The 17407-nt window shown below is 43.9% G+C and overlaps 1 protein-coding gene across 7 annotated transcripts in view; it reads left to right on the forward strand.

Moving 5' to 3' along the window:
• si:zfos-2326c3.2 (mitogen-activated protein kinase kinase kinase kinase 4) overlaps positions 1-17407 on the forward strand; it is a 337746-nt gene that overhangs the window by 219708 nt on the left and 100631 nt on the right. For all 7 annotated transcript variants that reach the window (XM_068047141.1, XM_068047135.1, XM_068047137.1 and 4 more), the window contains 2 exons: positions 11517-11608; positions 17005-17153. In XM_068047141.1, coding sequence (XP_067903242.1) covers positions 11517-11608; positions 17005-17153 — 241 coding nt within the window. The remainder of the gene's footprint in view (positions 1-11516; positions 11609-17004; positions 17154-17407) is intronic.

The following is a 17407-nucleotide window of genomic DNA, read 5'->3' on the forward strand; positions in this document are numbered from 1 at the left end:
GGTAGATGAGCAAGCAGCACTGGGTGTTGAAGCCCTTGCACTGGAGAACAGGCAGATTGAACAACAGACCAAGGAGGCAAGACATATCACCGAGAGGCTACAGGGCATTCTGGAGGTCGTGGTCCACATTGGTACCAACCATAGAAGAAAAAAGAGAGAAGAGGTCCTGTAGGCTGAGTTTAGGGAGTTAGGATCGAGATTAGCAAGCAGCACCTCAAAGGTAGTAATCTCTGGATTCCTCCCAAGGCCACGTGCTAGTGAGTATAGAAATAGGAAAATACACCAGATGAATGCGTGGCTGGAGAGATGGTGAGGAGGGAGGGCTTCAGATTTCTGGGGCATTGGGACTGGTTCTGGGGAAGGTGGGACCTGTACAAGCCGGACAGTCTACACCTGAACAGGACTGGCACAAATATCCTTGCAGGAAGGTTTGTTAGTGCTGCTGGGGATGGTTTAAACTAGCTTGGCAAGGGGATGGAAACCTGAGCTCAGTCTTAGATAGGACAATTTCAGGGCAGGGAACAAGAGGCAGAAAATTAGCAAGAGACTCTGAAAGGCAGAAGAAGCAAAGGTTAAAAAGTGTGCAGCACAGGAATTTGGCAGTGTTAAAGGATATCTATTTAAATGCAACGAGTATAGTAAATAAAACCGATGAGCTGAGGGCACAGATAGACACATGGCAACACAATATCATTGCTATAAGGGAAACTTGGCTTAAAGAGGGGCAAGAATGGTAGCTCAAATTCCTGGATACAGAGTTTTCAGGTAGGATGGAGAGAGAGATATAAAAGGAGGGGGTGTAGCATTATTAGTTAAGGAAGCAGTAACAGCTTGGAGGAGGGATGATAAGCTAAATGAATCATCAAATGAGGCCATATGGGTGGAGCTCAGAAATAAAAAAGGGGGCAGCCACACGACGAGGAGCGTACTATAGACCCCCAAATAGTGAGAGGGAGGTAGAAGAATAAATATGTCGACAAATTTCTGAGTCCAAAAACTATAGTGCAATAATAGTTGAGGATTTCAACTACCCCAATATCAACTGGGATACAAACCGTGAGAAGGGCACAGAGGGGACAAAATTCTTGAACTGTGCTCAAGGGAACCTTTTTTTGCCAGCACATAACAAGCCCAACGAGAGGGGGCGCAATTCTAGATTTAGTCTTCAGTAATGAAGCTGGGCAAGTGGATGTAGTAACATTGGGTGACCATTTTGGAGACAGTGACCATAATACAGTTAGTTTTAGCATAATCATGGAAAAGGACAAGATAAAACAGGAGTAAAAGTTCTAAAATAAGTTCCGAAGAAGGGTCACTGACCCGAAACGTTAACTCTGCTTCTCTTTCCACAGATGCTGCCAGACCTGCTGAGTGGTTCCAGCATTTCTTGTTTTTATTTTAGTAAAGGTTCTAAATTGGGGGAAGGCAAATTTTACAAAACTGAGAGGTGACCTGGCAAAAGTGGACTGGATACAGGTATTAGAAGGAAAATCAATGGCAAACCAGTGGGAGGCATTCAAAAGTGAGATACTATAGGCACAGTGTAGGCATGTCCCCACAAAGATAAAGGGTGGTACTGCCAAATCTAGAGCCCCCTGGTTATCTGTGGTATATATTAATGATTTGGACTTAAATGTGGGAGGCATCATAGGGAAATTTGCTGATGACACAAAAATTGGCCATGTAGTTGATAGTGAAGAGGATAGCCATAGACTCCAGAAAGATATCAATGGTTTGGTTGAGTGGGTGGAAAAATTGGAATTCAATCCAGAAAAGTGTGAGGTAATGTTATTGTTTATCGTGAGGGGAATAGAATACAAAAGTAGGGAGGTTATGCTTCAGTTATACAAGACATTGGTGAGACCACATCTGGAGTACTGATGCAGTATTGGTCTCCTGATTTAAAGAAGGATGTAAATGCGTTGGAGGCAGTGCAGAGAAGGTTTACTAGATTGATACCTGCAATGGGCATGCTATCTTATGAGGAAGGATTGGACGGACTAGGCTTGTATCTGCTGGAATTTAGAAGAGTAAGAGGCGACTTGATTGAAACATCTAAGATCCTGAGGGGTCTTGACAGGGTGGATGTGGAAAGGATGTTTCCCCTTGTGGGAGAATCTAGAACCAGGAGTCACTGTTTAAAAATAAGGGGTCACCCATTTAAGAGAGAGATGAAGAGAAATTTTTCTGTCAGAGAGCCGTGAGTCTTTGGAACTCTCTTCCTCAAAAGGCAGTGGAAGCAGAGTCTTTGAATATTTTTAAGGCAGAGGTAGATAGATTCTTGATGAGCAAGGGGGTAAAAGGTTATCGGGGGTAAGTGATAACGTGGAGAAATCATGAACTTATTGAATGGTGGAGCAGGCTCGAGGGCTGAGTGGCCTACTCCTGCTCCTAATTCGTATGTTCATATGTTCGTATTTGGGGAGGGCAAATAAAGCGAGGGAATACACAATAAATGGGAGGATATTGAGAGGGGTCGAAGAAGTGAAAGACCTTGGAGTGCATGTCCACAGGTCCCAGAAGGTGACAGGACAGGTCGATCGAGTGGTGAAGAAGGCATATGGAATGCTTTCCTTTATTGGCCGAGGTATGGAATTCAAAAGCAGGGACGTAATGCTGGAACTGTATAAAACGCTGGTTCAGCCACAGTTGGAGTATTGCATACAGTTCTAGTCACTCCAGTCTCTCCGTCTGATATGGTGCAGCCGCCCTGTGTCCCCACCAATTCTAATGCCTCTTCCACTGCTGTGTAGAGAGGCGAAAGATCGCGGATGCCTCTGCCAGTCCAGGATGTCTCCCTCTTGTTATGGGCCCTCTTGTGCTGCAAGTGGAAAGAGGGAGAGAGTCATACCTGGCATAGATATCACATTACAATTCTGCTCGTGTCAGCCTCTCGTCCCCCACTGGGGTATCCTATATAGCTCATGCACCCATCCGTTCTCAGGAGCTAATGGGGGTGAGATATGAACAAAGGTGGTCCGTGGCCAACATGCAACCATGCATCATCAGGATGAGGTGATGCCTAACCCCCTTTGCCTGCACAGATGTAGTGCCTCCCTCCTTGTATCTCGCTTCCTCCTTCGTAGCCACTTGTAGTCACTAAAAAAGATAAAGTTATGGAGCATTCACCTTGGCAGAATGAAGGAGATCGTTGACCCTCTAGCGGCACTGTACCCATGTCCTGTGGGTGACCCCACGGCTGCTAACCTCCGAGCTGTATCCATCCAGGCTTGCTTGGTTAGGTGGGAGGACCTCTTCTTGCCATCGCTGGAGAATAGGACTTGCAACCTTTCCCTTGCAGCCTGGAGGAAAATATGCAGGGAGGCATCGCTAATTAATGATTTGGACTTAAATGGGGGGAGGCGTGATTGGGAAATTTGCAGATGACACAAAAATTGGCCTTGTAGTAGATAGTGAAGGGGATAGCTGTAGACTCCAGAATGATATCAATAATTTAGTTGAGTAAGCGGAAAAGTGGCAAATGGAATTCAATCCGGAGATGTGTGAGGTAATGCATTTGGGGACAGCAAACAAAGCAAGGGAATACACAATAAACGGGAGGATATTGAGAGGGGTAGAAGAAGTGAGAGACCTTGGAGTGCATGTTCACAGGTCCCTGAAGTTGGCAGGACAGGTAGATAGAGTGGTGAAGAAGGCATATGGAATGCTTCCCTTTATTGGCTGAGGTATAGAATACAAAAGCAGGGATGTAATGCTGGAACTGTATAAAACACGAGTTAGGCCACAGCTGGAGTATTGTGTACAGTTCTGGTCACCACATTACAGAAAGGACATAATTGGTGTGGAGAGAGTATAGAGGAGATTTACAAGAATGTTGCCAGTGCTTGAAAGTTGCAGTTATGAGGAAAGATTGGATGGGCTAGGGTTGTTTTCCTTAGAACCTCTGGGGGGCAGAGGTTCCCGAGTCACAACAACATCGGTCTCAGTATTGAACAGCAAGCAGCAAATGAGTCCAAAGCAGCAATGCAAGCAGAGCTGGCAGAGCTTTAAATATGGCACCAGCATCTGCTCCGCAGTCAGCCGATGCCATATTCGGCGTCTCACATCCCACCCCCCGCCATGTGATTGGCCAGGTCCCACGCCTTGATTACGTGATCACAGTGGGCCGCCCGCCCATGTGACTAGTGTGAACAACTTCTGGCTCCACCACTGGGACCCATCACGGGCTCACTATATTCAGCCCACTGTGTGCCAGTAAATGTCTCTGTTCTGTTCACTTCTGTCAGAGATCCAATGATGCTTCCAAATGTTGCACTTCATTCAGCTGACCCATGCTAGTCCTGAATCAGATTCAGGAACACGACTGTTCATTTGTGACCTTCTCTGCATACTTCTGCACCAGTTGTTCAAAGCCAAGCATAAAGCTGCGATCTATTACTTTCCGCTAATTTTCCTAGCCGTTTGTGGACAGGAGCAAGCAATAGGTCTGTTGGGACCTCCTAATATTGTCACGCAAGTTACGAATGTGTGCAGTTTGCAAAATGGTTTGGTCCCAATGCACCAGTTGTGGCATGCAGGTTTTTTTTCAGAAGCCCGAAGCTCCAACAAAGTAATTTTATATTAAGAAAGCATGCCTACTGTCCCCAGTGTCCCACACAATTCCTCTTTCAAACTGACATTTAGCATCATGGTTGTGGTTATCTCCTCTGTGAATCCCTCCAGAATTGTGATACACAGACAGAGAACTGCACCAGAAAGCCTTTGTAACAAGATTTTTAATATTCACTGGCATATTATTCTATCAGAGAAACAGAGCACAAGCTGAACTAGGTTTAACCCTGGTTGCGAAAGGACTGTGTCCCATTTTGGTAACCTGGAATGTGAGCTTGCTAATTACAGCCTTGGGGACCACATCCAGCCTTCCCAGGAATGTGGGCTGGTTCTATCCCTGTCGAATCATCAAAGTATTTACCATTATTAAACATAACGAGCAAAACAGAATTGAGTGAAATGAGATTATCACAGTGTCATCTGGGATGTTTCCAACTGTTCCTTTTTACGATTGTGCATTACGAGTTTCCCCCTCGTTCATAATTCCTTCAGTTTTTTTGTATCTCATATGTCACTCTTCTTACCGCTTTCTTTCTAGAAGATTTAGTGACCCAATTTATAAATACCTACCACATCTAATGAGAGAGTTTGATTATCACTATTCCTTTAAAATCAGCCAATTACGATTAATTGGATCATTTTATCGAATGAGATAGAATTCACAGGGCAGAAATGGGCCATTTGGCCCAACTTTTTATTATTATTATTCATTCCTGGGATGTGAGCATTGCTGGCTAGGCCAGCATTTAGTGCCCATCCCTAATTGCCCTTGAGAAGGTGGTGGTGAGCTACCTTCTTGAACCGCTGCAGTCCATGTGAGGTGGGTACACCCACAGTGCTGTTAGGAAGGGAGCTTAGGATTCTGACCCAGCAACTGTGAAGGGACGGTGATCTAGTTCCAAGTCAAGATGGTGTGTAGCTTGGAGGGGAACTTGCAGGTGGTGGTGTTCCCATGCATCTGCTGCCCTCATTCTTTTGGTGGTCGAGGTCGTGGGTTTGGAAAGTGCTGTGGAAGGAGCCTTGGTGAGTTGCTGCAGTGCATTTTGTAGACAGTTCACACTGCTGCCACTGTGCATTGGTGGTGGGGGGAATGAATGTTTGTGAATGGGATGCCAATCAAAACTGGTCTGTGCTGGTGTTTATGCTCCATACCAGCCTGTGTCCACCTTACTCCATCTCACCCTATCAGCACATTCCTTCCAGACCATTCTCCATCATGTACATATCTATTTTCGCCTTAAATGCATCTATGCTATGGTTAAAATTCACCTATCTTTCTCTCTGTTCATGATGATTTCCATTCTTTAATTGGTGTATTTGTTTACACAATGAAATCTGAAGGTATCTTCAAGAGAAACTGACTTGGAGGAGTTATCAGGGGAGAAATTCAGTTTACAGTCACCCATAAAATGGAGTTGGGCCTCCCAGTTTTGCATTGCGATCTGTCGTGCCTGACCTGGACTGGAGCAAGTGTGACAGACAGCATATTGGCTCAAGTAACTTTTAATTGTAAAGGGTGTCTGTCTGAAGCAGGCATTGGATCTTTTAAATATGCGGATTTAGATCCTATGTTGGTTATCACACTTTGAATGCAAAACAAGTGGGCAAAGTTGTGCCATGCATGGTCTGTCTAGATGTACCAAATCTTGACCAACTGAACAAGTGGTCCTTAAAGGGACCACAGTTCCAAGAAATTCGAGGCATTTATTTTTGTGCATCTAGGAGCACGAGCAATGTCCTCCAGGACTCACAGAACAAACTCAGGCTTGCTGCTGACAAGTTCAGGACACCTTTGGAATTCTTTCCCCTCTCCTTCACACCTGACCTGCCGGAAGGCTCTACCCAAGAGTCAGCTGATTTGCCCCCTCCCCCCCCCCCCAATGGATGTCAAGCTGCAGTGGCATGCATGTTTGGCACCTTCAGATCAATTTAAATGAGTCCCGATGCTGAATTTGACTGGGGCCTCACGGATCACTCCCTCCGCCAACTTTGCGCCCACTTTGGGCACAAACCGAATTTCACCCTGGTAGAGTCTTCACCGTGGACACCATCCATGTTTTTCACAGGCAGTCATCCATATCAGGCAATGATGTTGGCCATTATTTGCCATTTCCACTGAAGGTAATTACAAGTGGATTGCTTATAACGCATCAAAGCGCGCTTGATCAGTTCAGGTGATTCAAATAACTTTTCCCACTTCACTATTATATTTGTATTTAAATTACTCCATGGATCATTCTGTGTTTGGTATTCTTTTTGGGTCTCGGTGGGTTTTATTAAGTTCGGCTGGTGGGCAGGGTTGTAGAGTTCACTTTTCAGCCAGGAGATAGAGGGGCCTTTTTCCCAATGTGAGAGATCAGCAGACTAACTAATTGTGGAATGAGGTAGTCAAACACGCACTCGTGTTGAAGTGACTCTTGCCTTTTGTGAAGAGAAGAATGTCTTGCAGTCAAACAAGCCAGTGAAATGTGTTCTCGTTGTGGCACAGCTCGAACATGGCGACACAGACTATAGCAGGCATGGAGTGGTGCCTGGCTTTGAGCGTATGCACTCTGTTCACTTCTCAATGCTCCATTAGTGAAGATGGTCTTAGTGCTTCGAAAACACCATCCAACACTTACAACCATGTTAACACCAACTTGTGGAGACTATTCTTTGTTACAGCAGGTTCACATGACTTGTAAAATGTGGGATACTAGCAAGCGAGTTCTTAAGTGTTCAGCTGAACTCCATCCAACAGCAACAATAACAACAACAATTTGTGTTTATATAGCACCTTTAGCATAGCAAAATGTCCCAAGGTGCGTCACAGGAACGTTATCAAATAAAATTTGACACTGAGCCATGTAAGGCAATATTAGGGAAGATGACCAAAAGCTTGGTCAACGACAAAGGTTTTAAGGAGCATCTTAAAGGAGGAAGAAGAGGAAAGGTTTAGGGAGGAAATTCCAGAGTTTAGGGGGTTGGCAGCTGAAGGCATGGCTGCCTGTGGTGCAGTGATTAAAATTGAGGATGCTCAAGATGCCAGAATTAGAGGAGCGCAGATATCTCAGAGGGTTGTGGGGCTGGAGGAGATTGCAGAGATGGGGAGGGGCGAGGCCATGGAGGGATTTGAAAACAAGGATGCAAATTTTAAAATTAAGGCATTGTTTAACTGGGCACCAATGTTGGTCAGCGAGCACAAGGGTAATGGGTGAATGGGACTTAGTGCAGTTTAGGACAGAAGCAACAGAGTTTTGAATTACCTCAGGTTTATGGCCAAGAATGTGTTCTATGAGATCTCCTCTCCACCTTCTCTAAGGAGAACAGCCCTAGCTTCTCCAATCTATCCACTTAACTAAAGTCACTCATCCCTCGAACCATTCTTGTAAATCTTTTCCGCACCCTCTCTAAAACCTTCGCATCCTCCTTAGAGTGTGGTGCCCAGAATTGGACACACTACTTCAGTTGAGGCTGAACCAATGTTTGATAAAGGTTTATCGTAACTTCCTTGCTTTTGTAATCTATACCACTATTTTATAAAACCCAGGATGCCTTATGCCTTTTTAACCACATTCTCACCTGCACTGCCACCTTCAGTGATTTGAGCACATTATACCCGCAGGTCTCTCTGCTCCTGCACCCCCTCCCTTTAGAATTACACCCTTTATTTTATTTTTCCTCTCCTCATTCTTCTCACCAAAATGTATCACTTCACACTTCTCTGCATTAAATTTCATCTGTCACATGTCCACCAGTGTTAAAGGCAAATGGTGTATAACTAAATTCATTGAATTTTTTGATGAGGTAACAGAGAGGGTTGATGAGGGTAATACGGTTGATGTGATGTGCATGGACTTCCAAAAGGCATTTGATAAAGTGCCACATAACAGGCTTGCAGCAAAGATGAAGCTCATGGAATAAAAGGGACAGTGGCAGCTGGGGTTCCCTAGGAGTTGGTGTGAGGACGACTGCTTTTCTTGATATATATTAATTGCTCAGACTTGTGTGTACAGGGGACAATTTCAAAATCTGCAGATGACACAAAACTTGGAAGTATTGTGAACTGTGAAGAGAATAGTGATAGAATTAAAGAGGATGTAGACAGGCTGGTGAAATGGACGGACACGTGGCCATCCAGTGTCTCAATTACCTCCTCCTTCACTATTACTTGGGCAACGTCTTCTCTTTTGGTAAAGATGAATGCAAAGTACTCATTTAGTATCTCAGCCATGCCCTGTGCCTCCACTAGTCCCTTCTCATGCTTTCTCTTTCCTTCCCTTATTTGCTTTTGCATTTGCCCTCTGAGCTTCCTATATTAAGCCTCGTTTTTACATGTATTATCAACCTGACATCTGCCATACGCGCCCCTTTTCTGCTTCATCTTACTCTCTATCTCTTTTGTCATCCAGAGAGCTCTGGCTTTGTTTGTCCTACCTTTTCCCTCGTGGAACGTATCTCAACTGGACCCAAACCATCTCCTCATTAAAGGCAGCCAATTGTTCCATTACAGTTTTGTCTGCCAATCTTTGATTCCAGTTTACCTGGGCCAGATCTATTCTTACCCCACTGAAATTGGCCCTCCTTCAATTAAGTATTTTTCCTCTAGATTTCTCCTTGTCCTTTTCCATAGCCAACTTAAACCTTATGATACTATGATCACTGTTCCCTAAATGTTCCTCTACTGACACTTGATCCACTTTGCCCATCTCATTCCCAAGAACCAAATTTCCTCCGTGTTAGGCCAGAAACATAGTGATCTGGAAACTTCTTCTGAATACACTTCACAAACTCTTGCCCCTCTCTGCCCTTTACACTATTACTATTCCAGTTTATATTTGGATAATTAAAGTTCCCCATTATAATTACTTCATAGTTTTTGCACCTCTGTGTAATTTCCTTGCAGTTTTGCTCCTCCAAATCTTTCCCACTAATTGGTAACTAATAGAATACACCCAGTAGTGCAGTGGTGCCTCTATTTTTTTCTTAACTCCAACCAAATAGATTCTATCCTTGATTCCTCTAGGACATCCTCTCTCTCTCCAGCACTGTAATATTCTCCTTAATCAATATTGCCACCCCTTCTCCTTTCTTTTCTTCCTTATCTTTCCTGAGCACATTGTTTCCAGGAATATTTAGAACCTAGTCCTGCCCTTTTTTTGACCAGGTCTCCATTATCACCACGACATCATATTCCCATGTGGCTATTTGCGCCTGCTGCTCACCAACCTTATTTACCACACTCTGTGCATTCACATCCACGCACAATGAACCTAATTTAGGCCTTATAGCATTTCCTCTAAAGCCTGGCTACCCAACCCGAACCCGACCGAACCCAACTACATGTGTCGGGTTTGGGTCGGGTCGAGTCTGTATCCTGCGTCCAGCATTCAGGTCAGGTCGGGCTGAACTAGAATGTTTTGTTTCGTATTGTTTTCGTTTAAATCTACGATTTTTTTCTGTTTCGTTAATATGTTTGTTATTTTCGGGTTGGGTCGGGCATTTAAAAAAAATTAAAGGACTCGGGCACTGGTCAGGTTCGGGTTGACTGTTGTCAGGCCAGGCCCGGGTCGGGTTTTAATTTTATACCTGAGCCAGGCTTTAATTTCCTCTTACTCTAACCCCACCTATTTCTTACTCCAGTGCTATTTGTCTTTCCGTATTCTTTGTGCACATTGTTTCTCCTTTCTGTTGCTACACTCTGGTTCCCATTCCCCTGTCAAGTTTGTTTAAATACCCTACAACAGCACTAGCAAACCACCCCACACAGACATTGGTTCCGGCTCTGTTGAGATGCAACCCATCCGGCCTGTGTAGGTCCCACCTCCCCCAGAACTGGTTCAACAAAGAACAAAGAAAATTACAGCACAGGAACAGGCCCTTCGGCCCTCCAAGCCTGCGCCGATCCAGATCCTCTATCTAAACATGTCGCCTATTTTCTAAGGGTCTGTATCTCTTTTCTTCCTGCCCATTCATGTATCTGTCTAGATACATCTTAAAAGACGCCATCGTGCCCGCATCTACCACCTCTGCTGGCAACGCGTTCCAGGCACCCACCACCCTCTGGTTCCTATGTCCCAAGAATCTAAAGCCCTCCCTCCTGCACCATGCCTCCAGCCACGCATTCATCTGCATTAGCCTCCTATTGCTCTGCTCACTAGCACATGGATAAGAAGAGGAATTTCATATAAACATTTATTAAGTATTTGCACCTCAGTATATCAAGCTACAATTTTAGAGCCCCAGTTATTACTCCGATGTGCCTCAGCAAAATAAATGCTCAGTTAATAGTTAATTCAGTTAACTCGCACTGACAAGCCTAACACTTTTGAAGGCAGATCTCCCAATTATGTTATAATAATCACTGTCGGAACAAGATATTCCAAAGACGAAACAAAAATGGATGAGAGGGGGTGGTTGGGAAGAATCAAATGTTAATCATACTTCTTTGTAACTGGTTTTAAAAGGAATTCTGTTGATGAGACTCCCTTGTTAGCCTTGTTTCCATGGTTGCACACTTTATTTAATGTGGTTACTTCACTGTAAAACCTTTTAATTTGTTGCCATTGCATTTAATTTCTCTCATCCCCAGCAATCTGCACAGCAGGATGACTGACATTTTCACCGATAGCTCCATGTCAGAGACTGAAATTAATTACGCTACCATGTCATTTATTTTAATATACGGTCCTGGAGTTTCGTGAACTTATGGGAGTGATGCCATTAAAGTTTAGTTGATTGAAGCATTCTTGCATATTTTGTGTTTGTTGACCCTAAATATTTTGAAACCAGATCAGTCTGAAATATCAATAAACCTGACCAAACTGTACATGTTCAAGTCAGTAGACTTCCATTTCTGCTATTGACTGTATTGTAATGAGCCAGCTTGGCAGCTTCACCATCATCGACTTGCTTAAACTCCACATGGATTTCTGTCATTGATTCCTCTTCTTTTTGACTTGCAGCACCTTTTTCCAGTTCCTCTGCCCAAAGTGACAAGCAACTCAGCAGGAGATGTGAAGAGAAAAGGAGCTTCCCAATATCCAGAAGCCATGCTGTGAGTCACCTTGTGGAGGCGCTTAACTCTGTCTTCCTTCTGATCTTGTCAGCTCTAGTACTTTGTTCAAATTGCAGAAGCATTTATTCTTCTAAAAGTCAATCTTGTATCTTCTCTTCAAAGTTTATTCTGTGAGTGTGTGTGTATCTTTGCCATCTTCCATTGTTATGTTGGCAGAGGAACAGTTGTAGGCCATTCATCCCCTCGTGCTTGCTGAACTATTCATGGTTGATCTGTACACTAGCCCCATTTACCTGCCTTTGCTCCATATCCCTGATGTCCTTACCAAAAAAAAAAATCTATCAATTCCGGTCTTGAAAATTTCAATTAACCTAGCCTCAACAGCTATTTAGGAGAAAGTGTTCCAGATTTTCACCATCCTTTATCTGAAAAGGACTCTTTAGTCTTTGGTAATTTCACTCATAACTGGCCTAGCTCTAATTTTGAGATTATGCCCCCTTGTTCTAGATTGTCTTAGCAGAAGAAATATTTACTCTGCAACTACTCTATTGAAGTTTATCATCTTAAAGGCTTCAGTCACATCACCCCTCAACCTTCTGCTCAAGGGACTACAAACTAAGGGTATCCAATCTGTCCTTATAATGTTAGCTCTTTAAGTCAGGTATATTTTTCTTTCTTTGGCCTCCTTGTCTCAAGAGACAATGGGTAAGTGCCTAGAGGTGGTCAGTGGTTTGTGAAGCAGCACCTGGAGTGGCTATAAAGGCCAATTCTAGAGTGACAGACTCTTCCACAGGTGCTGCAGATAAAATTGGTTGTTGGGGCTGTTACACAGTTGGCTCTCTCCTTGCACTTCTGTCTTTTTTCCTGCCAACTGCTAAGTCTCTTCGACTCGCCACTGTTTAGCCCCACCTTTATGGCTGTCCGCCAGCTCTGGTGATCGCTGGCAACTGACTCCCACGACTTGTGGTCAATGTCACAGTACCTCATGTCGCGTTTGCAGACGTCTTTAAAGCGGAGGCATGGACGGCCAGTGGGTCTGCTACCAGTGACAAGCTCGCTGTACAATGTGTCCTTGGGGATCCTGTCATCTTCCATGGCCAAGCCATCTCAAGCGCCGTTGGCTCAGTAGGGTGTATATGCTGGGGATGTTGGCCGCCTCGAGGACTTCTGTGTTGGAGATACAGTCCTGCCATCTGATGCCAAGGATTCTCCGGAGGCAGCGAAGATGGAATGAGTTGAGACGTCGTTCTTGGCTAACATACATTGTCCAGGCCTTGCTGGCGTAGAGCAAGGTACTGAGGACACAGGCTTGATACACTTGGACTTTTGTGTTCCGTGTCAGTGCGCCATTTTCCCACACCCTCTTGGCCAGTTTGGACATAGCAGCAGCCACCTTTCCCATGTGCTTGTTGATTTCTGCCTTGAGAGACAGGTTGCTGGTGATAGTTGAGTCTAGGTAGGTGAACTCTTGAACCACTTCCAGAGCATGGTCACCGATATTGATGGATGGAGCATTTATGATGTCCTGTCCCATGATGTTCGTTTTCTAGAGGTTGATGGTTAGGCCAAATTTGTTGCAGGCAGCCGCAATCCTGCCAATGAGTCTCTGCAGACACTCTTCAGTGTGAGATGTTAATGCAGCATCGTCAGCAAAGAGGAGTTCCCTGATGAGGACTTTCCATACTTTTCTCTTTGCTCTAAGATGGGCAAGGTTGAACAACCTGCCATCTGATCTTGTGTGGAGGAAAATTCCTTCTTCTGAAGACTTGAACGCATGTGAGAGCAGCAGTGAGAAGAAGATCCCAAACAGTGTAGGCACGAGAACACAGGATAGGAAAGGGGTCTGTTTCATGCCACTCAGGATAGGAAAGGGGTCTGATGACGCGCTGCTATGCTGAATTGTGCCTTTCATATTGTCATGGAATGAGGTGATGATACTTAGTAGCTTTGGTGGACATCTGATCTTTGATAGTAGTCTGAAGAGACCACGTCTGCTGACGAGGTCAAAGGCTTTGGTGAGATCCAAGAAAGCAACGTAGAGGGGCATCTGTTGTTCGCGGCATTTCTCCTGTAGCTGGTGAAGGGAAAACAGCATGTCAATGGTGGATCTCTCTGCTCGAAAGCCGCACTGTGCTTCAGGGTAGATACACTCAGTCAGCTTCTGGAGTCTGTTTAAAACGACTCGAGCGAAGACTTTCCCCACTATGCTGAGCAGGGAGATTCCGCGGTAGTTGTTGCGGTCACCGCGGTCACCCTTGTTCTTACAGAGGGTGGTGATATTGGTATCGTACATGTCCTGTGGTACTGCTCCCTCATCCCAGCACAGGCAAAGCAGTTCATAGAGTGCTGAAAGTATAGCAGGCTTGGCACTCTTGATTATTTCAGAGGTAATGCCGTCCTTTCCAGGGGCTTTTCCACTGGTTAGAGAATCAATGGCATCAATGTGATTGAAACTGTGCAGTAACCCCTCTAAGGCCAGTATATTTTTCCTAAGGTTTGGTGCCAAAAACTACGAACTTTTGCTGTTTGTATTAATATTCTTTGCAAGTTTTTTTTTATATTACTTTATTGCATCTCTCATTACTTTTTTGTGTCCCTTTCAACCTCATCCATTGCTTTGCTGCCTCTAGACTCAACTATTTCAATACTTGTTTGGCTGGCCTTCCACCTTGCACATTCCGTACAACTGAGCTCTGCAAAACCCTGCGGTTCATATCGTAACTAGTGCCAAGTCCTGTTCATCCATCACCTCTATGCTTGCTCATCTACATTTCCACTTTTCCTGGCATTTGTGTAAGCTTTTTATTTTAGTTTGATACTGTCTGTTACTTCATTTATAGCCCACGGTTGCTTAACCACATAAAAGTGGAGCCTTTGCCTTTTAAGGGTATATACTCGTTTTGTATCAGACCAAGTACTTTTTTGAATTCTTCCCACTGTCTGTTTGGAGGTTTACTTATTAATAGTTCAACCCAGTTTACTGTCGTTAATTAATTTCTCATCCCTTCAAATTTTGCCTTGCTTAAATTTAAAACCTTGATTTGTGACTCTTCTCCCTCTCAAATCTAATGTCAAATTCAGTCATATTATGATCACTATTTGCAAGATGTTCCCTTACTATCAGATTGTTAACTAATTATGAATTGTTATTCATCAGTACTGTAGTATCGCCTTGCACCTTGTCAGTTCTAAAACATATTGTTCTCGAAAACTGTCCCGAATACTTTCTAGAAATTAATTGTCTTGACAACTTGAGCTGTTCTGCTTCCAGTCCATATGGCAATTGAAAACTTCCATTGTAGACACTTGGATTTTGCTGCATGCTTCCCAGATCTTTGTATTTATGCACCTGCCCAACTGCCCCCCCCCGCCCCTCCCCCCAACGGCACATCAATACCCTCAAGAGGTCTGTAGACTACTCCTAACAGAGTCTTGTGCCCTTCGTAGTTTCTGAACTCTTTCCATCTCATTTCCATTGCCTGATTACCCTTACTGAAATCTCTTCTTTCTATTGCTGTAATTTATTGGTATTTCTACTTCCTGTTGCTTCCCAGTTTCCCTGTCCTTTCTAAAGATCCGACCACTGGAATATTTATCTCTCAATGTCCACCAGCTTGTAGCCAGGTTTTTGTAATGGCTGCTACAATGTACCCTTTATGCTGAGTTTGTGCTTGCAACTGACTTGTTTTATTTCTTCTGCTACGTGCATCTGTGTACATCACAGTGTGGGCAGCTGTTACACAGCTCTCTTGATAATGGTGTCACACTCAGGAGGTACTGTTGAGTTCTAACAATAACGTCACATGTGCGATCAGTTCATGTGGCAAAGCCCTACTCAGTGATTGGCCAGCTAGCCCACTTGTTGAGAACATATTAAGATAGATTTTGAAAATTCACTTAGGTGTAAGTTACTTTTCATGCTACTAGCAGACAAATTACAATTGTGCGATTTCCTCTGTTATTTTCACAGAGGCATTAACCCATTTATTTGACGTGCATTAAAGTTTCCATTAAAACAATAGACAGAATGGCATCAAACATTTCTCCACCATTATGACCAGCAGTAATTTATAGTGCAGTTACATCTCACAATCATTTCATAGGAATATACAAAAGTAGTGCAATTTTTTTTTATAATTGTTGACATTAAATGTAAGAATTAAAAGCTCAGTTAAGTTTATTGTTGCCATGTCTAAAGAAAGAGCATTTGAAAGCTCTGAAAATGTCTTGAACCAACTGGATTTCCTAATTTCTCCCAAAGGTTATCACTTTTATGGTGCAATTCATCTTCTCTGTCCACTTTCACTGCTTTAATAGTATTTCTTCCTGTTTATATATATATATATATATATATCTGCAGACCAATTGGAATTCTCCGCAATGTTCGGATGTCTAAGAGAATCAAGTCGAACCAAAACAAGGTGTAATGCCAGCCCCTTGAGGAGATGCTTTCTCCCAATTAAGGCACTTTCAGCAGGTTTCTTTTTATTGACCTTAGTCTTTCTTCCCTCCTCCACCTGAAAACATGTACAATGACAGAGGGAGAGACACAAACAGTGAGAAAATTAAGCACCCTGTTTCCATAGACTGAACCATTCATGAGAAAGGATGTGAGATCAGTATGAGTTGACATGTTGTTTAATTATCTCTCCTCATCTAGAAGCAGATTTCCTGCCTTTCCCTGGCAGTAATAGATGCTCGCTGTGTTTACTCGGTGTAATGGATAAATCGTCATCCTTTCACTGGAGGTGGCACAGCTCATTAATACCACAGTTTGTGCCACACAGCATTTCAGTACATGGTGAAAAGGAACTTGTGCTGTACTTGTTTTGTTGCCTGACTAGAATGTCAGGAACTGTCAATGAGGAATTAAAAACAGAAAACGCTGCAAACATTCTGGCGAGAGAAATACTTAACATTTCAGGTCGATGACCTTCCGTCTGAACTGGAAGATGTTGGCGATGAACAGCTTTTAGACAAATACAAACCAGGGAAAGCTGGGGGGAGGGGAGGTCTGTGATGGGGTGGAGGGCGGGAGAAATTAAATGACAAAAGGGATGATGGTGAAGGCAAAAGGAGATGGTAATAGGGAGAAGTAAAGAAACAAAAGACAGGCCCCAAACTTGTGTAAATGGTTATGGCAGAATAGCAGAGAGGAGAGGGAAGCATAGAAAATCTGGTAATGTCATAGCCCAGGAATGTGGTGAAAGAACAGCTGGTAGACCCCAGGGATGCGGGGCACGCTACCGACTGTGACCTGCTAATAAGGAGGCAGATGGATAAATGGGAGAGCAGGTGGTTTTGAGGACATCTGGGTTTCCAAGCACACAAGCGGCAGGACTGTCAGGTGAAATTGATGTGGAGTGTGGGGGCTGCACAGAGTGAATGAACTCTGCTCAATTGTGAGCTGATGTCACGTATTTATGAATTAATAGGAGGGGATTACACCAGCCAGAGGAAAGATTGGCAACAGCACTTTTGTGAAGGCAACGGAATACTCCTCATCGAGTGATGAAATAGGTAGCACTGATGAAGACGATGATCTGAGCTATAACAGAGCAGCACCTTTACAAGCCAGATCAAGGTAAGTAACCACCATGTCACATTGATATGTAGCAGCTTGCCTCTTGTCTCTGGGTTCAAGGGTTGTGGGTTTAGGCCAAACTCCAGGCCTTCAGCACATAAACTGGGCTGTCTGTGCAGTTCAAACTGAATGAGTGCCGCACTACTAGAGCTGACAGCCTTTGAGTGAGAAGTTCAACTGAAGGTCTAAACTGCGAGTGTAAGTGTGTCAGTTCATTCACTTGTATCACGTGAATCACAGTACTTCATGTTCAG

The sequence above is a fragment of the Heterodontus francisci genome, chromosome 15 (genome assembly GCF_036365525.1).
Source record: "Heterodontus francisci isolate sHetFra1 chromosome 15, sHetFra1.hap1, whole genome shotgun sequence".
In the NCBI taxonomy this organism is placed as follows: Eukaryota; Metazoa; Chordata; class Chondrichthyes; order Heterodontiformes; family Heterodontidae; genus Heterodontus; species Heterodontus francisci.